The sequence below is a fragment of the Spea bombifrons genome, chromosome 3 (assembly GCF_027358695.1).
Source record: "Spea bombifrons isolate aSpeBom1 chromosome 3, aSpeBom1.2.pri, whole genome shotgun sequence".
Taxonomy (NCBI): Eukaryota; Metazoa; Chordata; class Amphibia; order Anura; family Pelobatidae; genus Spea; species Spea bombifrons.
Window position 1 is genome coordinate 102,994,942 of NC_071089.1, and position 24,190 is coordinate 103,019,131.

The 24,190-nt window shown below is 41.9% G+C and overlaps 1 protein-coding gene across 7 annotated transcripts in view; it reads right to left on the reverse strand.

The window, feature by feature from the left end:
• Positions 1-10,287: 10,287 nt before the first annotated feature.
• TRIP12 (thyroid hormone receptor interactor 12) overlaps positions 10,288-24,190 on the reverse strand; it is a 42,445-nt gene continuing 28,542 nt past the window's right edge. For all 7 annotated transcript variants that reach the window (XM_053459805.1, XM_053459803.1, XM_053459802.1 and 4 more), the window contains 19 exons: positions 23,595-23,769; positions 23,152-23,485; positions 22,605-22,756; positions 20,957-21,114; positions 20,781-20,854; positions 20,231-20,430; positions 19,883-20,010; positions 18,978-19,129; positions 18,204-18,346; positions 17,177-17,333; positions 16,508-16,606; positions 16,313-16,427; positions 15,748-15,902; positions 14,917-15,081; positions 14,421-14,585; positions 13,826-13,939; positions 13,372-13,466; positions 12,597-12,700; positions 10,288-11,646 (listed from right to left, as the gene is read on the reverse strand). In XM_053459805.1, coding sequence (XP_053315780.1) covers positions 11,450-11,646; positions 12,597-12,700; positions 13,372-13,466; positions 13,826-13,939; positions 14,421-14,585; positions 14,917-15,081; positions 15,748-15,902; positions 16,313-16,427; positions 16,508-16,606; positions 17,177-17,333; positions 18,204-18,346; positions 18,978-19,129; positions 19,883-20,010; positions 20,231-20,430; positions 20,781-20,854; positions 20,957-21,114; positions 22,605-22,756; positions 23,152-23,485; positions 23,595-23,769 — 2,882 coding nt within the window. In that variant the 3' untranslated portion in view covers positions 10,288-11,449. The remainder of the gene's footprint in view (positions 11,647-12,596; positions 12,701-13,371; positions 13,467-13,825; positions 13,940-14,420; positions 14,586-14,916; positions 15,082-15,747; positions 15,903-16,312; positions 16,428-16,507; positions 16,607-17,176; positions 17,334-18,203; positions 18,347-18,977; positions 19,130-19,882; positions 20,011-20,230; positions 20,431-20,780; positions 20,855-20,956; positions 21,115-22,604; positions 22,757-23,151; positions 23,486-23,594; positions 23,770-24,190) is intronic.

Below are 24,190 nucleotides of genomic sequence, written 5' to 3' on the forward strand. Positions count from 1 at the left end.
ATCACCGATCTGCAACTCGCCAGCTCCCGTTACCATAACAACCCCGTGACTGACAAGTGGGAGGAGAGAGAGAGGGGAGGACGTACTGGTAGCTGGAGGGGTAGGTGAAGGGCAGAGAGAGGTGGCGGGAAGGAGAGTTGCGGGGTCTGTGCGGGATGGTGGTGGAGGGGGTGATAAATAATAACAGGTGAGCGGTGTGAAGAGTAACGGGGCTGGTGGCGAGTGTCTGCTTTGGGGGTCTTTCTGCCCCTGACGGTCAGAGGCCCGGCTGCTGGATTATTGGGGCTCTTGCACCACAGGGTCGGCTCTACATGAGGGTCCGGGATCCTGCACGATTGACTCGGCTTTTCTTAGGCCATGTTTATAAAGAGGGGTTCTGATGCAAAGTTCTAGATTAGGGCAATTAGCTGGAAAATTAATTTGGTTTCCATGGTGATTTTGAAGTTGACCCAGAATACACGTTTATAGACACGACCCTAAGTATTATTATTAAAGCATTATCATGCTCGCCTCTACTATCATCCAGGCGAGATTTACATAAATCACTAATGCTTATTAGAAGCAATGCAGTAAGTGGCTCCTCATCTCTGTAATCAAAGCATTTAACAAGATAACTAACTCGTCTTATATCTCCTCTCTAATATCTCGTCTTATATCTCCTCTCTATGTTGTCGTATATCTCCTTTGTAATATCTTGTTGTATATATCTCCTCTCTAATATCGCCTCTCTAATATCTCATCGTAAATCTCCTCTCTAATATCGCCTCTCTGATATCTTGTTTTTTATCTCCTCTCTGATATCTTGTTGTATAGCTCCTTTTTCCTCTCTTATACCTCATCATACATCTCCTCTCTGTTTTATTCTAAACATTGTTTGCATGTGTTACTGCTAGAAGTTTTGTTATGTCCATGAAAACAGCTAAGTGACCCCAAGCATTGAATGGTAGTGCATATACTCACTCATATAAATGTATATATACAGTATCTCACAAAAGTGAGTACATTTTTGTAAATAGTTTATTATAGCTTTTCATGTGACAACACTGAAGAAATTACGCTCTGCTACAATGTAAAGTAGTGAGTGTACAGCCTGTATAACAGTGTAAATTTGCTGCCCCCTCAAAATAACTCAACACACAGACATTAATGTCTAAACCTTGGCAACAAAAGTGAGTACACCCCTAAGTGGAAATGTCCAAATTGGGCCCAAAGTGTCAATATTTTGTGTGGCCATCATTATTTTCCAGCACTACCTTAACCCTCTTGGGCATGGAATTCACCAGCGCTTCACAAGTTGCCACTGGAGTCCTCTTCCACTCCTCCATGTCGACATCACGGAGCTGGTGGATGTTAGAGACCTTGCGCTCCCCCACCTTCCATTTGATGATGCCCCACAGATACTCAATAGGGTTTAGGTCTGGAGACATGCTTGGCCAGTCCATCACCTTTACCCTCAGCTTCTTTAGCAAGGCAGTGGTCATCTTGGAGGTGTGTCTGGGGTCCTTATGTTGGAATACTGCCCTGCTGCCCAGTGTCCGAAGGGAGGAGATAATGCTCTGATTCAGTATGTCACAGTACATGTTGGCATTCATGGTTCCCTCAATGGACTGTAGCTCCCCAGAGCCGGCAGCACTCATGCAGGCCCAGACCATGACACTCCCACCACCATGCTTGACTGTAGGCAAGACACACTTGTCTTTGTACTCCTCACCTGGTTGCCGCCACACATGCTTGTCACCATCTGAACTAAATAAGTTTATCTTGGTCTCATCGCACCACAGGACATTGTTCCAGTAATCCATGTCCTTAGTCTGCTTGTCTTTGCAGCCTTTCTTGTGCATCATCTTTAGAAGAGGCTTCCTTCTGGGATGACAGCCATGCAAACCAATTTGACGCAGTGTGCGGCGTATGGTCTGAGCACTGACAGACTGACCCTCCACCCCTTCTGTCACTCTAACTTGTGTAGTGCATACATGGACTTGCTACCCGGTAGAGATGGTATGGCCAATTTCAGTATGAGAAGGGTTAATTCGATTGTATAGGCATGTGGTGCCAAAAGGTCTTTTAAGATAAATTTGTCTTTTGAAGCTCAGACTCCAACCAGGGCCCTCTGCAAGGTGTGAAATCTTACAGTGGAGGTGCCTCTGTCTACTTGATCCACCATATGCCTGTATCCCCTCATAGATGCTGGATTCTTTGATATGCTAAGTGACCACTAGCAGTCAGGAAAACCATTTCATTTCCAGGTCATATCCAACACATATGTCAATAATAACCCATAGATTCATAATCATACCTCCTTTTGTGCATATCTAGAACGGGGAAAGCTCACCCTACGAAAAAAATACAAATATGGCTAGTGTAACTTAAGCTGTTTGGAAGAAATTGTGAAGTCTGGGATAATCAGTCATAAGTAGCAAGGGTGACATATCTATGGACTTCATAATTTACAAGAAATAAAAAAATGCATGAATTATTGCTGTGTCGAGCACAGGAGGGACGATAAAATGAAAACGAGTTATGGTTCCTATAGGTTCACCTTCCCTCTGCTTATACTACCTCTGAGCCGGCTTGGAAACTCAAGATGAACTGGAAAAGGTATAAAGTTAATGAGAGGAAATTGGTCAGTGTGCTTACTAGGGGCCAAGATCTAATTTTGCGTAAATTGCCATCTTTCCTTGCCGGAGCCCTACGGACAGAAAAACTGTTACTTTACCATTCAAGTGAGTAGTTAGGTTTTCTGTAATTTCTCCTTTTTATCTGGTGTAAATAATCTGTTTATCATCTGCTTTTTGTATGCACTGTGCCCATTTTTTGTTCATAATAAATATTCCTTTATTAAGTTCTGCCTTTGGTAAAGACTCACGTTACCTGATGAGACCATTTTATTGGTAATTTGAAATCACCTAATTATTGTGTTAAAATACTATGTGTGGGTTTTTAGTCTAATTAGCTTGGGGTACCAAGGCTAATTATATATTCAATTTATACATTGTCTTGGTGGTGGCAGCATTATATTAGTTATATCATGATAGTTAATTGTGGGTGGTATTAAGGGTGGATATTTTTATCACTATTTCCGGTCTAGTGCAGATAGTGAATTTTAACCCTTTTACCACCAGAACCAAGTCAGGCGCACGCTTGGAGTAGGGTGCGTTCGTGACAATTTATGGTCTGAGCACTGACAGGCTGACCCTCCACCCCTTCAACCTCTGCAGCAATGCTAGCAGCACTTATACGTCTCTTTCCCAAAGACAACCTCTGGATATGACGCTGAGCACGTGCATTCAACGTCTCTGGTCGACCATGGCAAGGCCTGTTCTGAGTGGAACCTGTCCTGTGAAACCGCTGTATGGTCTTGCCCACCGCGCTGCAGCTCAGAGAGTTTTTTGCCATGTTGAACTTCCAGTGACCAGTATGAGAGAGTGTGAGAGCAATAACACCAAATTTAACACACCTGCTCCCATTCACACCTGATACCTTGTAGTCACATGACACCAGGGAGGGGAAATGGCTACCATTTTCGTACACAGTTCCCCTATTTCAGAGCTCAGAATAGCTGGTGTGTTGTGTTCTTTGTGACCAAGCTCATGGTACACGCTCCGTGGAGGAGCTAAATTTTACTTTGCGAACCGGAGCAGCTACTAAAGAGCCTAAATTCACATACACTGCTATACCCATCTGTAGCCAGCTCCGAATGTGAGGAAAGTCGCAGCAAAGACCAAGGACCTTCTGCTTTACCGGCTTGACTTAACAGAAATGAAACTATGAGAACTAGAGAAAGATGTTAAGTGAGAATGAAACCAATGTGAAGAACCCCTGGGTAGCAAGCTCAAATACTTTGCCAGTGACAAAGAAACTGGCTGGATTTTGAAGCGTACCGGTGCCTGAAACGTGGTCTGTGGTGATTAAGGGACCTTGCCCTCTGTACGCCTGCTTTACTAGTGCTAGGCACGGGTTGGTAAGAAGCTCCCTGGCCTTGGACACAGCGCTCAAAAATAAAGGGGGTGACCTGATGCCAGATGCGCAAGAAGAGGCCCCTTAAAAGCGTTAAGAGGGGCTGCAGCCATCTGCACACAAAATAAATGTGGAATATGGATTCCCCCTACTGCCACGTAATGGAAGGGAAGTCTGCAAAATGATCTAGATACCCTTCCCTGCTGTGTATACTATGGAGCGCTCTCCATCTCAAATCCTCGTGCTACGTGCTGTTGCAGTGGTCCGATCTTCAAGGCACACCAACAGTTCAGATGTTTTGGATCTCCATGTTGGGGAAAAAGTATTGAAGGTGTCAGCTTTCTCTCTGTCCTCACCAAGCTTGCGAGTAGGGCTCTCTCCGCCTAATGTATCGGTTTGTCTTGGTCTGTCAATTCTCATCTTGTCATACCCCTTGAATATATGTATCGTATTAAGCGCTGCGTAGATTGTTGGTGCTATATAAAAAAAGATAATAATACCCAAGTTTCCTGTTTCAGATTATAAAGGATGAACTGGAACTGAGATTGTGAGCCAAGCCTTCTTGTCCAACACCAGTGTCTGTGAGTGTGTTTGTGTTATTTACAACCAACAAAGGGGGCAACAACAACAAGCAAAGGTCTAGGTTTAAAAAGAGGTATTTGGAAACAGTAAAAAGTAGATACTGAATATAAAGCAAAAAAATCCAAGAGAAATGGGAAGACCTAAACATGGATTAGTTTCTGCTTCTCTCTGTGCAGTATAGATGACCATGCATGTATTGTGCACAGCTGGCTAAATAAAGCCCAGGATAGATTTGATAAATACATTTTTAAAAGACTGTACGAAGGTATTAAGTGGAGTGCCTCAGGGGTCTGTCCTGGGTCTTCACTTTAATTTACTTATAAATGATCTCCCACCTGCATTGAGAGCCATGTCACAGGTTTTGCTTATGACACAATATTAGGCCAGGTAATTCAGAAGTGCATGTTAACTTTATTGGCTTCAAGGACTGGGCTTGCTCTGGGCTTTAAGAGGCAAATACAGTTTTCTTAACTATACGTATGCACAGGTTCCCTTCCTCCCTTATCATCCCTCCCAAAGTATCATACACTGGGAGGATGGCCATCCCCTGTTATGAAAACTACCTACCTGCATTGCAGGTGCCAGAGTACCAACCGCATACTTGTTCCACGCACAGTACTACTTCCCTGGTTATTTAAACTGAGCTCTCTTTTTTAAGGACACTCGTTTGTGGTATTTACTAGTTAGCAGTTTTGTTTCTATTGTCCCTTGCCTAGTTTTCCTCGGCCCTGTCTTTCCACACATTTTCCTGATAACCTCCCTATCTGACCTGCCTTAAATCCTCTTGGACTAGCCATCTGTTTTTTGTTTAGCTTGACTGTGGCTTGTGGTGTTTTGGACTGTTTATACTCAGCTCTGACCCTTTCTCGGTTTGGTTTGTGTGTCCCTGTGCCCTCAGATACTCTGTAGAAATCCTTCTAGCTGTGAGTGTGTCCTGTGCCTTCAGTCTGCTCCTTTTGCCTAGGAGTGTGTCCTGCATCCTCAGCTAACCTGCCCGCTCCTACAACCTGTGAGAGTGGTTCCAATCACCCATTTTGCCACTATCTCCAGAGAGTAGACTAGTGTCCATTTCCACTACCTCAAGCCAGGTACACTGTATGACCAAAAGGATGTAGACACCCCCCTAATTATTGAGTTTAGGTGTTTCGGCTATACCCATTGCTAACAGGTGCATACAACCAAGCACATAGGCAGCCCACTCCATAGACCAACACAGTAGAATGGGTTGTACCGAAGAGCTCAGTAACTTTAAACATAGCACTATCATAGGATGGCACCTAAAAAAAAATGCTTGTCCACTGTAGCATACTACAGCTTTCCAAAGCAGAGGCAACATCAGCAAAAGCACTGTACATCGAGAGCTTCATGAAATGGGTTCCCATGACCAAGCAGCTGCACACTAAAGCACACCGCTACCGGACTCTGGAACAGCGGGGACATGTTGTCCAGAGTGATAAATTATGACTCACTATCTAGAAGCCTATGGACAAATCTGGGATTGGCAGATGCCAGAAGAATGCTACTTTCCGGAAGGTGGAGGAGGGATAACGTTCAGGGTTTTGGTTAGGCCCTTTAGTTCTAGTGGAGGGTAATGTTGATGCTACAACACAGAAGTACATTTTAGACATAAGTTTGTGGGAACAGTTTGGGGAAGGCCCTTTTCTGTTCCAGCATGACCGTGCCCCAGTGCACAAAGCAAGGTCGAAGAGGACATGGTTTGATGAGTTTAGTGTGGATAAACTGAAGTGGTCCAAACAGAGCCCTGTCCTCAGCCCAGTGAACACCTTCAGGATGAGTTAGAAACATTGATTGAATTCCAGACCTTGTTCTCCAACATCAGTGCCTGACCTCACAAATGCACCAAGGAAGGGGGTCAGCAAGCTCATATAGAGGTGATGGTCAGGTACTGAATTTCATAACTAATACAAAGCATGATGCATTCTGTATTAGGAGTATTCTCTTCACCCATAATCTGTTCTTAGACAATACAAACCGCATAAAGTAAGAAATTAGCTGAATTTCATATGAGTGGAATACGCACAGGGCATGTAATTAATGATCTGAAGACATAGGGTGTTATATATATATATATATATATATATATATATATATATATATATATATATATATAATCCATAAGGGCATATACTCCAAAACGATCAGGGATTTGCATGGAGTTCTACTTGGGATCAGATCTTGGGATGTGTTAAAACAGACAATCAGTAAGGCAAAATGATATCCAGTATGTTATTAGAAGACCATATAATAATATCTATTCCAATATGCAGCTGGCATTCACAATTGTTTGCCATTTGACAGCTTTATCAAACGCATTATCCCTTTTTAATAGGCACAGAAGGTAGATTTATATGGATGCAGCTTAGATAAATGCCCAAAGTATCACTTTCAGAAAACATTGATTGTTCTTGTAACTCAAAAATAGCCATATGATATATTTTGTCAGATCTAATACTGGGCCATTTAGCCAGGCTAGTCCCTGGTCCCTGTATTTGCCATTTCTTTAAGGGAGGCTGGAATGTAGTTTCAAATGATAGCAAAATCAAGTTATTGTGGAAGGGATTTGCCAGCTTTACCAAAACCTTCATGTATTCCCATCTTTATCCCTCAATATTCACTTTTATCCCTCACTAGTCAATGCTTCACTCATGCTGGCTGCAATGATTATTTCAAAAGTTTTGAGAGCCCTGTGCAATGCATAATGAATAGATCCTTTTGGGGTCCTTTATGACCCCAGGGATCTCAACGCAGGGGAAGCTCTGTGATCTCACTGATGCACATCAGGGGAATCCTATGGGAATCCCTCGGATTGCAGCTCATCTGCTCCGTCATAAGGGCTGCAGCATACCCGCACTAACCGATCACACTACACAACCCACAAGTCCTTCCTGCGTCAAGAGGACACCCTGGAGCTGTCGGCGACGTATGTTCGGACATTGAAATCATTAAATGTAACACTGCTCAATTTTTTTTGTGATGTGTCCCCTATGCCCATGGTTGTGAATGGCTTAAGTTTATACACATGATTTTACTTATTAACAGGAGGGTAGAACGAATTTTGGCAATGTTATGACAAAACAGCTTGGAATATAGTTTGTAATATTGAATATTAAATCAGACTTTGTCACGAAGGGGTTAACATTTCTGCGCTGCTCGTGTTTAGCTGTAATTTTCTTCTTTCCTGTTTACTAAACCCACACAAGTTACATAATTTTTTTTCAGGACAAGAAGGGCTTTCTTTAGATGACATTGTTTTGATTGTATCATATTATTAAAAAAAAAGTATAAAATATGGTGAAAAAATTTGAAAAAAAAATGACTTTTAGTTGAAAAATCTTTTACTCATCTATAAAAGGTAATGAAAAAAACTGCTAAATAGATTCCACTATTTGTCCGGAGTTTAGAAATACCCAATGTTTTTTTGCTTTTTTCTACACTTTATGGGGCAATAAGCAGTGGCGGAACTACCGGGGTCGCGACTGCGACAGGGCCCTGGAGTTCTGCCAGTCAGGGGGGCCCAAGGGGTGCCGAGCGGTTGCTGAAAACGACCGCTCGGCAACTCTTGGGCCCCCTGACTGACAGAAATCCAGGATGCCTCCGCTCCCTGCCGCCGCTGCCGTCGCTCAGCAGCGAATCGCCGGCACCCGAGACAAACGCCTCACGCTCCTAACACAGGAGTTGACGGTAAGTGACCTACAAAGGGGGGGGTAGGGAGGGATTGGATAGATCGTGAAAAGGGGGGGGTAGGGAGGGAGTGGGTAGATCGTGAGAAGGGGGGGTAGGGAGGGAGTGGGTAGATCGTGAGAAAGGGATAGATGGGTTGGGGGTGGGGGGGGCTCTTAACAGATTCTCGCACCGGGGCCCTGAGGTTTCTAGTCACGCCCCTGGCAATAAGTACAGGTAGCGTTTTGCTATTTTAAAGCCATTTTTTCCAAATCTGGCAATTCTTCCCCCCATGTGCCATTTCGGGTATCTTTGAAGCCGGACAGTGCAATTTACCCCATCAAATCATATATTTTTGAAAACTAGACACCCCAGGGTATTTCAAATGCTAGTATTTTAACTCTTTCCATGCACCATATCTACCACCAGTCTTTGTCAAACTTTGTGGTAGTAATTTTTTTGCATTTGTTTTGTCACACACTTTTTACTTCAGGTATGAATAAACAGGTTCTGGTATATGTCACTATCATAAAACACCCCAATATGTGTTCAGCAACATCTCCTGAGTACAGCGATACCCCACATGAATGATTTTGCCTGGCTTTTCTTTGGGGGGGGGTGCACATTTGGGGTATGCACATTTTTTCAACGTTGGACTTTGGCATTTGGGGATCCACTGCCCATGCCCTATTTGGTACATCTTTGAGCCGGGCCATTTCAGTGTGACCAATAAAACCATATATTTTTGAAAACTAGACACCCCAGGGTATTTTAAATGCTGGTATTTTAACTCTTTGCTTGCACACATTTTACCACCAGTATTTTTTTCAAAGTTTGCAGTAGTATTTTTTTGTGTGTATTTTTCCCCCACACACCTACTTTATGTATGAATTTACAGCTCCTGGCATATGCCGCTGTCACACGACACCCCAATATGTGTTCAGCATCTCCTGAGTACAGTGATACCCCACATGCATGGGTTTGTCATTTTTTGGGGGAACTAAAAGGCCACATTTGAGACGTGCGCATTTTTCTAATTGGAAATTAGATGTGTGGCCATCCTTCCCCCCGTGTTAATTGGGACCTTGTTGAACCCGACCAATTCAATTTACCCCATCAGATCATACATTTTTTTTTAAAAGACACCTCATGGGCATTTAATATGCCAGTATTTTAACTCTTTCCATGCGAGAATTGATTTAAGCTAATGTGCTAATTTTAGGACTTGCTCACAAAAATAAATATATATTTTTTTTATTTTATCCTTTTTTTATTTTTTTTCAACTTGAAGGTTCCCCTGATAGTAACATCAGTGGGAAACTTTACATTTTACTGTTTTTTTTTAACTATTTTTTTCTAATTATTAATTTTATTTTACTAATCACACTGATTAGAAAGCTGGGCTCCATTGACCTGTATTACACAGTACACAGTACCTGTATTCAACCTGCAAGTGGAGCCAGAGTTCTCTAGAGGGTCTGGACCATCTAGCGAACTTTTTCATCTTTATAAATTTTTTTTCCCAGGCGGCCGCCATCTTGCGGATGGCGAAGATCACTTGCAGCGGCGGCTGTGACCGCTCTCCGGAGCGGTCACAGCCCATCCTGGGGTAAGTGTTTGGTGTCGCTGAATGCCTCCTGATCGAGGCATTCCAGAGACAACATTTAAGTTTAGGAGGTGATCGTTGATCGGCTCCTAAACGCTTTTAAAACGGGCGTCCGCAGCCATACAATGTATGGCGGATGTTGACGCCCCGGGGAGGGGGGAGGGCCCCTAGTGCCAATCGTGGCATTGCTGAATGCCTCGAGGTCGTTTCGGTGCGGAAAGCGAACGTAGATCGCTTTCTGCACCCGTTTAAAGTCATGACGGTCCTGGCACATCCCGTGTCTGTCCATCCTCTGCCCAGACAACACATGTTGGACCCGCTCTATTGATGGGGTTTTTTCCTATCCATTTCTGAATTATGCCATGTCTGATAAAATCTATTTCTTCTCAACAGCCAATAATGATGTGCAATATTTCCAAAATCATCTATCAACTATCCTGGGGAAAAAAACAAAAGGCACATGAAGCAAACTTTTTCGGTTTTATTTATATTCAGGTAAAAACATGAACCTGATGAAGTAGATTATTGCAGATCTGAGAAATCAGCACATAGAACAGAACATGTAGAACAGCTGCTTTCATGTGTCAAAACATCTCCAACTCTTTACTCCCCCCAAACTACAACCAGAAAAATTATATATATATATAAAAAAACTGAAGAGGAAAGAAATTACTTTAAACAGAGAATTAAACTGTATCTGAATAGGATTTAAAATGTACAATAACTTGAAATGCTGTGGCTGTATTGGGATAAATACAGTCCAGCCGTTTTTTTTTCTTTTACAATATTAAATCAAAGAGAAGAAGAAGAAACAAACATCACTCAGCGCTTTATATATACTGTGTAAACAGTTTTAAGGATGTGTAAAAAGGCCATTATAAACAATCAACCAACAGGGCCTCCACAGTTTTGCCGATTCCAACGCCACGATTGGCTGTTCAGTTGGAAACAGCGGCCTGTGATCTGCCCTCCGACTCCTAAAACAAACTAAGTATGAGGGGCACGTTATCAGACTGCACACGCATGTTAGAAATCAGGGTTAGAAACAGTGATGCACAGGAGAAATATATGCGTAACTTTGTAATTTTTCCCCCAAAGTTTTTTTTTTTTGCGAGTCTCCATTTCTGAGCCAAAACTGTACCTGGATAGGGGACAGGTGGCAGAGGTAGGTGACCTGCATATATTAACTAAATGGATACATAGTGAATTTTTTTTTTTTTTGTTTGTTTTTAATTGCATCAATTAAAGCTCCAACACGTTCCTTTTTTTCCCCCCCGTTTTAATTTTTTTTTGTTTTACATACTCCTCATTTGTATTCACACTGCAAAGCATTTTAAAATTCCACTCTTCAAATAAAGGATAATTTAAGCAAAAAGGAAAAAAGAAAAAAAAAAACAAAAACGGTCTAAACCAACTTGCGCCACAAATCTTCCAAGCCTGATCGGTGTGAGATGTCCAAGGGCTGTTTTATTGGGTCTTGTGTTTGTCTTTTTGTGTTTGAAATCTGCATTGGGTTTCTCTACAATAAGGCGTAACACGCTGCCTCGACTCTGGTGATACATTAAGAAAAGAAATCATGATTTGTTAATCGTTCAGGTGGGCTTTGTGGTAAACTCCTCGGGATCAGGATAGGTGGAATGACTGCTGTCCTTCGCGTGCGGCTATTAACAGTTTCTCACGCATAATGTCAATGCTAGAATAGTCTGGCAGTTTTAGGTAGTTGACGCAGGTCATAACGGAGGGGAGGAATTCGTCCGGGTTTTCGGTGGATTCAAAAGTCTTGCGGACTATCGTCAGCGGAGGGTTCAGGCTTCGGAAACCTACGTTTTGGTGGAAATGTTTAAAAACATAAGTAAATGTGAAAGTGTCAAATGAAAGGGGTATAATTTGGTAAGACCATTTGATTACATGAATACAATTGAGGCCTTCCTTGGTCCAGTCGAGCAATAAGATTGTCTAACCAACACCATACAATATATTTAATTACATTGCGGGCTAAAGTATTCTTGTAAGAGCGACAATGTTTCCTGCTTTGAAACGAGATAATATTACAAAAAATGGTTATTTTCTTTTGATTGAAAGAGAACTGATGCGGTTATCGTATGAAAAGTTGATAATGTCCTTCCATAGTAGGGAATATACATAAAGCAGTTCGGGTATAATGTTTTAAAACCATCGTTAAAACCACAGCAGCAAACTGAATGCACCAACAGTCCAGCGGTTGCTATGATGTTTAATATGATACCCATATGATGTCAATATGCTAAAGGCATACGAACCTCTATAAATGTTCTACATCAGTGTACAGCAAGTGATATATTTAGCAGCAGAACACAGTAGCGGTTTTAAGACATGGCAGCAGGATCTCAGCTGCTAATGTCCCTTGTCATGGCAACCCAGCAATATCCTCGTGGTATTACAGAGTGTTATAATAAACTCATGGTGCAGAATACATCTGGGAGGAGAGTGCGCTTGGCAGTCACTGACAGACAGGAATGGTACACAAATCTCTAGAGCAAAACCCTGATAACACGGATGCTACAAGCTGGAGAGGGCCGATCAATGGGCTTTCACTTACCTGCGATGACTCAATTAGAAACGAGTTAAGCCCACGCTCACCCAGCACTAATTACAACTGTTCAAGAAGGGAACAAATACATCCTCCACAACCTGACCTAACCTGAAATTCCTACTAAATGATATTTTTAGTGATGAATCAAACTGCGTTTCGGTAAAAGGTTCATGATGAGTAGAGGAGTAAAGATCTCACCTCCGACTGGAAGTCTGGGGCTGCCGGTGACGAACTGCAAGAACAGCCTTTGCTGCTCACTGTCAAAACTGCTGAGGATCTCAAAGAGAAACTTCACGGCGCGGCTGCAAAGGGAAAAGAGCGTAGGTTACCATCTAAATAAACTTACTATAATATATAAATATATATATACACACATACATACATATATATATATATATATATATTTATTTTTACACACACACACACACACACACACATTATACATATATATATATATATACACACACATACACTGACATTAAAGGGAAACTCACAACATTGTTAATTACTACTTTCACAAACATGTTTTTAAAAATATTGCGACAATGACTAAGCCTAAGGAGGAACCAACTTCAAAAATATTGCTGTAAAGAATGGTCTCAGTGTGTTTGAGCAAGGAAAGTCACGTATGTATAACGAATATTACTTGCTAAGAAATGCAGTTTTACAGGTTTGCAAAATAAACTAATCTCACATTTAAAACTGCCTGCATTAAAGCATTTGATTAAAACTACAGTACATACATCCAGCTTCTACACTGGAGTATAAAAGTGTTACACATAAGCCGCGTCTAAGGCAAACACATACTCTATTTACATAGACAAATAGAATTATTAATTATTCAAATGTTGGGGTTGTCTTACAATTGAGCACAACACCTTTTCAAAGGCTCTACGAAGCTATGGACTGAAGGGCAGATGGGACCGATTTCCTTCATATTCCTGTCCATTATTTGTTATAATATCATACAAACCTGTCATGCGTGTATCCATGGTCTGGTCTGCAGCACTCCATCAGAGTCTTTACATCCCAAGGATCAGCTTTACTGCCACACAAGAGCTGATCCAACTGCATTACAAAAACATATCTTTAGCTGGATGGGACCTCCACAAACACATATTAGGACTATCTGTACAAATTAATGCATTGTACCGATGGCCTCCATTCACCCGATAGCTATGAACACTCGGACCAGTCCGCAAATGAAGGAGTAATCCAAGGAATAAACTGTATATAATAATGTAAGAGCATTGCACAGTATGTTGCCTCTCCTTTCGCATATAAACTCTTGGCTATGTTAATAGTGCAATATGATGCATATAGCACACGCTGCGGGGTCTACACCTCTCCCGTCACTGTTACATGATGTATTTTTATATTGCGTATGTAAAAACGTAGATGTATGTAACTAAAATAATGGAACAAACCTCTTCTGGATAGAAATACTGAAGGTGATTAAGTGGGAAGACCGATTCAAAGCCATCTCTGAAAGAGTCAAACTGTCTGGAAACCCCTTCAATCAGCGCCCAGTATATTACAAGCTGCAAGACAGATGCATTCATTGTGAATTAGTACATCATGAAAATGAACCAAAGCATTTCAACTCTACAAAGATGTTCGGCAGCAGGTTTTGTGGACTGCACAGTTTTATCCATGAACTCCACACACAGTGCTCATTAGAAAGCCAGTTTCCATACAGCAAAGTATTAAAATATTGATAATTCACATTGCAGAAATCTACAATGTGTTTGTATCATTCTTGTGCTGAGAAGGATACAAACAGATGCTCAAACCTTCTATCTTCTCTACCTTTCAAACCAGTGTTCATTTGAGAAGCGACTTAAATGCCCATAACAAAGGTCCTTTGCCAGACAGGCTGTATTTATAATGAAAATCTCAATCTTCATGAGCGCCGTCCATGCACTACCAACCATTCTAATAACCTGCTTGCCACGTATCTGATCCAGCAGCAACAGTCTACCCCAAATGCTCAACATTATCAGGTAGATGCCAGTTTCTTACCCGCACATACTCCTCCAGATTGTGAATGGTCACAGGAACATCCTTCCCTCCTTTCTTTAGCTCAATGTTAGGGAATCCAGGCAGCGTAAAGTCTAATCCTAGGTCTTCAATCGAGCAGCCATTCATATTCAGACTCTCAAGTGCAAACTGCAGACTTTCTTTGGTCTGTGAAAAGTTAATATGGTTATTAAAAACATACCTGGTCATTGCCTAGTAGTAAATCCACATACTAATACATGCAGTCCCACAACCATAATAACACAAGCTATACAAGTTAACATCTAATTTTTAAAGTAAGCCATATTCTGTAACACCAACATGGACGAACCAATACTGTCACGTCCGTGTCGCAGCCACAGGCGCTAATATTTCATTTGACTAACAGCCCCGCAGCCATGTGCTGCATAGATCACGTGATCTGTGTCCAACAAACCCTTCCGAGAACAGAATGCGCAGAGATCCAACGCCCATATAAACCGTCCCTTCGTGTGCTTACCAGTGCTTTATCGTGCTCCAGCATCTTTTTCTGTCTCACTATATCTTCCAGGTGATATACAGACTTGGCAACAACTGGATCAATGTTTACCAGGTCATGAGAAGCCAGGGAGGCTTCCTGCCGTAACATCCACTTGTAGAACGGGAGCCCAAGAGGAATGTCCACCTGCGGTAATAACCATACAATGAACAACCGGGACCGAAAACCCTGGCCCCAGGTAGGGTGACAAATCCTCTTTAGTTAAAAACATACCACAGACGCACACATTTGGAGGCAATGGGGAGAGAATGGTATCTCCACTGGCATAATTCCCAAGCATCCCAGAATCAGTGAATCAGCCCCAATTTACCAACAAGATTGCGCTTTTGCAGGATAATGGTGTTTTTTTTTTTTCCGGCCAGTTGGGAAGATCAGTTGGGATTCAGTAGAATCCATCAAGATTTTTGCTCTAACAGCACAGAGCTCAATCTCAGCTCCCAATGTTGCCACTTTACAACGTGCTGAAGCAGAAGTCTGAGTTCTACTTCAACAGAATCCAAGATTCAGTGAAAGACCAGACACTGTCCATGCATCTCCCCCCCCACACACACACACACACGCAAACCCCTGAAATGATGAAAGGGGTGGAAGAATGTCATGGTATTGACAAAGTTCCTTTTTTTTTTAACCGGTAAACATATATACATATTTAGCATTCTGAGCAGTAAAATGTAGAAAGTGCGACACTGGTCATTTACAGGTCAACCGGCTGACTGGGTATTTTTGTTTCTGGAAACAAATACATAGAAAAGCAACATGGTGGAATGAATGCACATCAAGTTGTGGTCTCACCAGTCTAAAGTCCATGATTGCTTTGGCCATCAATTTGCCAAGGAATCTGAACTTCATCTTGACTTTAGCAATATGTGCTGGCTTTGCCGTCCTACCAAAAGGAAGAGCGAACAGACCTTGCAGACTGTGGATGTACTTGGTCCCTTCTTGATTTCCTGTAAGGGGGGAAAAAAACCATAGAAATGACTGCAATACAAATGGGTTCATTTGCAAAACCTGGCTATGTAGGCGAGAAGTAAAAAGCCTGGTGAGAGCAGCTCTGCACTGTATAGTTATTTATTAATAGCAATAATAAAAGATGGAATATAAAAATTTTTTTTTTAATTAATGCTACATTTACACAAGAACAAACCCACGTGCTGAACACAAAACCCTGTTTTTTATCCATAGCTACCTTCTATGTACAAAATTCCACACAGAATAATGTAAATCACTGCTTATCTGGGGGAAATAGTCAATATACAGTAATCAGCCAATATATTTGAACATTTTATTAAGGGGATAATGTGGACAATTCCTACTGTCCCAGAAATGAATTTGGACTGTCACTGGAACAGACGTGTACCTTTTGGATTGGGAAGTGTTACTTCTTCACCTCGCCACAAGCCAAGGTCGGCTCTTTGTAATTCCTGAGATACAAGTGCATAAAACTCCAAAGTGGGCCCGAGCCCTGTTCCAACCTGAGATAAGAGTGAAAGGTAATTATACGGCACTTTATACAGAGGTAGTTATTCCACGGAGAAACGCAAGAGCGACTCACTTCATTCTCATACTGGATCTCCAACATGGCCCGAGAACTCCCCAGATCTTGCATCACAGATTCTGCCTGCTTCAAAAGCTCCTCTCTGTTCACAGTGCGCTGAAAAACAAGAAAAGGGCCGTGTGTTTCAATTAACGGTCAAGCTACCTGCTATATACCTACTGCGGAAGGTTTTTAGCAAAACCCCACCCCCCGATACTGTGTATAGCCCTGTTTCGTCATTTTGGTACATGATTTTTAGGCTTATACTATATTGTTGGGACTCGTGTGCTATCGTAAACTTGATATTGGCTTTTAAAAAAAAAAAATATATTTATTATTTTATAGATTATTATATTTTATAGATTATGTATAGTTGTGCAGCTTGTGTACAACTTAATATTTCAGACCATGAACCTGCAGCCACCGAAGACTGCAAGATGTAAGTAAATGTTTAAATCCTATTTAAACTCATAATTTCTTACATGTTATTTTTTTAAGCAAGCAATAAAACAGTATTTGAGATGCAGATGACTTTCTACATCTGGACTTGCTGGGTTTTAAACACTTGCAAACTTTTAAAGAAAGAAGAGGTTCAGGCTCCATAACAAGGGTTAATGACATGTTTTGTCACAAATATCTTAACTGTGATATGGTGTCATTTCTTTTTTTGTGTGTTTTTTTTTTTACCTTTTTCCTGTCCAGTCTCGGAGCCACTCTACTGTCCTGAGAGTCCGACTGGTTGATCTCGGGGTTCGTGTCCAACAGTCTTTGCATAGCCCGATCCCTATCAAATGCAGTCACGTAGAATAGCATTTGCCGCGTATCAAACGGGAAGAAAAATGGACTAATAGAAGAAAGCAACAAAAAAAACAAAATAAATATACAGCACGGTTATTCGCATACCCCAACAGACGCCATAAAATCAACATGACCAGATCAGGGTGCAATGAAGGCAATGGGTCAATTTAGGTCACTTTGTATTTTGTATTTAAAAATACTATACAAACTTTTGACATAAGGTTTCTTGATATTAAAAAGTCCATTTCTCCTTAACTGTCAAGAAAAGAAGCCCACAAGCCACATAGAGAAAGTAGAAAGCAAAGATTATACTGCACCAGGAGGATCAATTCTAAATTGTGCTTATGAGATAAGCAGCAGAACGAGAAGAAAAACGGAGTTAGATGAAAATCACACACAACAACAACAACACGCATTGAGAGGGGTGAACATTATCAACATGACCTGGAAGTCTGACGCAACCTAAACACCTATACCAGAAAACGCGTAGATCGAATGCAGGGCTGCTCCTCTGCGTGCAAAACTCAAACCTCACAAGAAATAGATTACAATTTGTGTGGGTTGAGCAATTAATAATGAATCATTAGGGTTAAAGCTACAAGGTATATGATGATTGTGTCACAGGAGTCCTAAATACGCATTTAAATTTAACCTCTTAATGACAAAGCCCATACATGTACAGGCTCACAATGCATTGTTTTTAATGGGTTTAAAGACAACCCCCATTGTAAGGCAAAACTAGTCACTTACTTTCTAGCTGCCTATAGGTTTTCTTTGGCCCGCAGAACTTTACACTGCATTACTGTGATGCTGGGTTAAAAGCGTGTGTAAAATCACTAGGCGTTTCCAGCCTCGGCTCCCACTCAGGACAATCCCACAGACCTATAGTCACTTCCGCTTTTCACACCAAACTTACCAGCTTTTACCAAGCTCCGTCAGCCAGGTAGGAATGTTTCCCGTCATGATGACCAGAGGGTCCTGCAGCTGCCGGTTGGCCTTTGCAGTCAGCTTGCTGTTGATAAACTCACCAGTTTGTACTATTTCTTTGCAGGCTGCGTTCTGAAATATAAGAGGACGGGTTACATGTACACCGGATTACATCAAAAAGCCAGACTCGGAAAAGCAGGGTTTTTCTGCATCCATACAGCACAGACCAACAAGAACGCACATTAATCTACTTTGTACGTCTTGTTATAGCCTTTAAAATGCTAACACTAGAGTGGTCTTTTCTTCTTAATAAAAGAAACACTAGCGTAGCTTAATAAAATTATTCCGTGTCATGAGTGTAGGGCAGCAGTTAAAAGTTAAGCTTTTATCTATTAGGGTAATTCACCCGTAAGGTAAACGAAACTTACAGATGCTCCAATTTCATGAACACAGTAAGTTTGGGCTTGGTCTTTTATATGGGACATTAGCGAGCATATCCTACCCATTGTACAGCACCACAGAATATGATGTGTATACACACTTTTCTTTAACAGTTTCCAAGCTTAGAAAATGCTAGTATTTAGGCGACAATATAGTTACAAAACTCTTATCCCCAGGACCTATGCAAGTTATCGCCATAATCCATGGATGTTACCGCATAAACTACTCGGAGAGAGAGAGAGACTTTAGAACATGGCTGCTGTGATGGATAGAGAGACACCCAACTGCAAGACACCTTTCCTGAAGCATGAAAAGAACTTACATCGTACAGATAATACCAATATCTACTGATGGCATGGAGCACCCGCAGGAGGATCACCACATCTAAAGAGGGATCTTCAAAAGTGATGTTTTCAGGAGGTGATGAGAGGAGGTATGCCTCTAAAGGATTTGTAACTTTTGGGCACATTCCATCTGCATAAAAGGAAGAGAAATAGGATTAAAAGCTGCGTTTACCAGGCTCGGCATTATAAGCTTCAGTCTACGAAGCCGCAAAACACAGAGGATCTCGACATGAACTTATCTGAAGATAAAAGATATGACGCCCCACTACAAGGGAACAAGGATTTTGAATGTGGATATTCAAATAAAACACTGCATGTAATGTCAGTATGAATAATACAAGTATATCATATTATACTAGGAAGAGCTGCCATATTTTCACCTTTCGCAGGGTTTGGAGTGGATATGCCGGAGTGGACGCGTAAGCCAAATACATCCCAGCGCATTGCACAGATTGATAACGCATGCACTGCACACGTTTTACACACCTTGAAGGGACAGTCTTAATGTGCAGTTATATTATGTGCAGCAAGATGCGTTTGGCCGACACTTCTCCGGCAGGACATTTAGCTGGAGGGTATGAAAAGGGCTGTGCAGAATCCCCCTCTACGCATTCGCAAAACAGACCACACTTTTTATCATATGCATTAAAGAGCATATGACGGCCGGAGTGCCACTTAAAATAACGTTAAATGTGTTTAAATATCAACTTAAAACAAGAGCGAGATTTCTCTAGTAAACGGCTGTTAATGCACTCCTATATGTCAAGGTTTGCAGATTTGAATCAGATTAGTAACGAAGCAATAACATTGGCTGTGGTAATTTACACTATAATACGTATCCGCCAAATATACATTTTCAAGGCCACCCTGAGTGGGTTCCTACCGTGCCACAACTCGTCGTGTTTCTTTGAATTCCTTGGTGATGTTTTGGTTGGCGCGGTCTGGGCACGACCTCGCTTTCCCCCCACAGCGTCCTTTGTGCTCTCTTCCTCCTCTCTGACAGGCTTATACCTAACAAAACAAGAACAATGACAATGACTGGCATGCTACTTTTCCCTAGTGCCGTTCTAGACTGACACCTAACACTCTCAGCCTGCAGCACAGATTATATGCCATAGAGTGGATGAGCTTCAGGCATGTACACACGTTCTACATAAACATCCAATTATACATGGCACGAGTATTACATGCGTTTGGAGAACCCTGTGTGGCCAAACCGCATCAAACGAACCATATTGTGTGGGTCTTGGTCCAGATGCCAGCTCTACCCAGGGGATTACTCTCGTCGTCCGTGGACTCGCGCTCTTCCTCCGTCTGTATGCTGTACTGACGCACAGCCTGGTATACAGTCATGTTGTAAGGAAGTAGGTGATCTCCGATGTAAAACTGTAGTCTATGCCGGACGTTCCCAGAATTTAAGAACTGAGCAGCCTTTAGGAAAGGAAAAGGACATTCGATGACAGCTGGTCGCCACTTCACAAAGCTAAAGACTGGCTGTCGCGGAGAGTGACCTACATATTACAACGTTCACATAAAGCCATGCTGGACAACACTCCTCCGCCCTTAATTCAGTAAAACCCATACTGTATCCCATTTTCCATCCTTCCCATAAAATACAATGTATTTTACGGTATCATACCAATTTTTTGCACAGGGCTGTAGCGTCACCATTCAAAATCATTGTGAACCTCTTAAAAACAGCATTGATATACTGCATTCGCTTTCATAGTTACAGGTGATAATCACTTTTGAATATGCTAAGCACTAATCGTTGATCTTACCAAAGACTCATCAATTTCTTCATCAGAGCCATCATCGTCACTGTCCTCATCATCCTCTCTCACTCTGCCATACCCTGGAAAAGGCAATTATAGTCTTATTTCTGATATTCGAGTAGTTGACGAATGAAGGCATTTAAGTAAAAGGCAACTCAAGTAAAGGGACTTTAAAACCTTACCTCTGACAACTAAATATCTCTCGATTGCTTGTACAAGGGCCAGTGGGTCTATTTTAACCGGACCCCCCTTCCATTGCTTGACATTGGTGCAGTCTGGGTGTCTCTGTAGCTGGCACTTCAGCTGATGAGTATTGAAGAACTTTAGCGCTTGGGATCCTCTGGAGAGAAGGACACAGTAAGAATTTGCATTGCTACATTTAAATTTACAGGGAAAACCGCACGGAAAAAACTATTTTCCTCCTGGAGCATAAAATACAGTGCTGTATATACACCAATGAGCCATAACATTACGTTGGACCGGAACACACAGTGCATTGCAGTTTGTTGCGTATGGGGCTGTGTAGCTGCAGACCAGTCAACCAGTTAGCATGAAAAATGGGCAGCATAAGGATCTGAGCGGCTTTGACAAGGGCCAAATTGTGACGGATAGACAAAGTCAGAGCATCTCCAAAACTGCAGCTCTTGTGGGATGTTCCTGGTCTGCAGTGGTCAGTAGCTATCAAAAGAGGTCCATGGAAGGAAAAGCGGTGAACTGGCAACAGGGTCAAAGTCGGCCAAGACTCATGGATGCACTGGGGGGGGGGCTGGTCGTGTGGTCAAATCCAACAGATAAGCTATTGTAGCTCAAATTCCTGAAAACGTTGTTGGTTCTGATAGAAAGGTGTCTGAACACACAGTGCATTGCAGTTTGTTGCGTATGGGGCTGTGTAGCTGCAGACCAGTCAGCCATGCTGACCCCAGTCCAATGAACTGGTTTTTATCCTCAGACCTGGAGACTGCCATAGTTGTCAGTGACGTGATGAGACTTTCCCTGCATAAACATCACACTGAGCTGATTCTTTATGGCAACGCTAACGAAGTTAAGCTTAATTCTTTGCTCTAGACTTCAGTCAGAGTTTTACTGGGTGAGCCACCCTACAGTTTACTAAACACAGTATTATAAAAGGAGTCAGCGTGTGTCTAGTGCATGGCTGATACAAACATTAAGTGGAAGTTATCCTTTAATGAGTGTCTCTGGAGTACGAGTCTCAAAGCTCAGAAGCCACAAACAGGCATTTATCTGTGACCTTCTACCGCTAGAGGCCTCTTATGATACATAAAAAAAATGAGCAAGACACATTTCTCACAAAAATAGTCATGTGGGAAAAGAGATTTTAGAATACTTATATTTTACCAATGTGAGCGAGAGAATGAATACACAATGTGAGTGAACTAACTGCAATCTACCAGTTGTTACGCGAGGTCAAACCAAGGCAGTCAAAGCAAAATGAAGCTTCAGAAGGGTTTATTCACCAAAAAGTAGATTTTGCAAGAGTTGTGATTTTAACACTGGCAGGTTTCTCCTGCAATAAAGAATCTCAATACATTTCCCAGATTTTGCTGCAGTTTATACTGTTTTTAAGTTGAACATTAGTTCTGAAGGAACTGAACTGGTGATGTTTAGTATAAAGTTTTTTGATGTTTTTTTGTCACAAATGGTAGAGATCTTCAGCTTCCACATTTAATGACTTGTGTGTTCCCTGTAAACAGACATGGTTTTATACCCTCGTACCACATGGCTTTTTGTGAAAACGGACATCCAATTCACAAACACGAGTCCGAGTTTTAATTCTAATGAAATCATTTCTCACTCCAAATTTCCACTTACCGGCTCCCTGTGCCATTTCCGCTTGGGAAGTCGTGCACCTTGACAGGGAACTGCTCCATCTGACTTAGACAGTTATTCATCTTGTGAATGAGTGACAGCAAGTGACCGTTTTCTATCGGCTCGACTCTCCCAATTGCCTCCTCTCCGGGGAGCTGAAAAGAAATATATGTCTTAGCGCCAGTGCAAATCACCACATGTCATATAGGTCTTCTGCTAGCCACGAGATAGATGTAACTCAATAGTCTCGGATAATGAAAGTTTGTTTCTAAGCTGATTTTCTGTGGGCATGAAATGTGTAAAAGAACACATTTATACAACAGTTCCCGTTACCGTACTTTATATATTTTATTCTCTGCTAACGTGACAATTAAATCTAAGCCCAGCAGTATTTATCTTGATCACAATGTGCAAGGCACAGTGTGGAAACACCTACAAAGTCAGAAGTGCTTAAATAGCACCGCTTTAAAACGAGCGTAGTCGTGTTCATGCCCGTGTCTCGCAATAGCCTTTGTTATAATATTCTAAGCACAGGACCCGGGGTACTTACAGGCGTACAATAGAAAACATGCAGGAATCTCTTGAGACGAACATCACGGCTTACAATGTCCTTTTCATTTTTTGAAGTGAGGTACAAAAGCAGCTGCTTCACAAACCCACTGTGCTGGATTTCAAATGAAGAGACGTCGGACTCCGACACTATGCTCCGGATTTCTACAAGGCACTCCACTCCACCATCCACTTGGAGACTGAGCTGTTCTGTGGCATTGCAGAGTCTCTGTAGCACATTGAGGGCCGGATTACTGCCATCCATATTCTCGGAGCTGAAATATCGCTCCACAAACTTGTGGGCCTGCTCCTTTATCCATCCGCGGATCCGCTCTCTAGAGCAGGAACAAGAAATAAAGTTCAGTTACAAGATACACAGCACATAGCTGGTGTTAAAAGACGTATTAAGGGACAGGCGAAGGGTTAATTGATTGGGGTTCCTACCTGTTATTGGAGATCGTATCCTTGGAAGCCGTTCTTGCTAATCCACTGACCCCTGCTGTACGCGCAGGTTCAATGTTGTTGCTGTTAGACTGTGTGCTTAGCCTGCCCCAGGTCTTTGGGTTTAAGCTGGACAGGAATGATGATTTGGGGGACTGTGTAGTTGTGGGGCTTTTCGCTATAATAAAAAAAAAAAGCGTAACAGAATTGTTTTTTATTTTTTTTTAAAAAGTCAAAGAGCCTTGCCCATTTACCCTACAACATTCGCAAGACAATGAGCGAGTAAATAAGAGCCTCCGACACGCAGATCTGGCACTGTTCTCAATCACTGCATTTAGTTTTATACACAAAGGTTTGAAACATTGTGATGACATCACAGGAATGACATCACATCACCTCTCTTGTATTGGAAAGTTGCTGCTTGGACGAGGGAGATAAGGTTAGAATAGAAGAGAGGTGGCAGCTGCATGTGGCAGGGTCGGCATCATCGACACACTTACACAACCCAAAACCAATCAATGGACAAAACATGATAATTGCCCTTTAATCATCGTTCTCGCACATGTTAAACTGATCTCTGTTAAGATGAGAATTCTTAC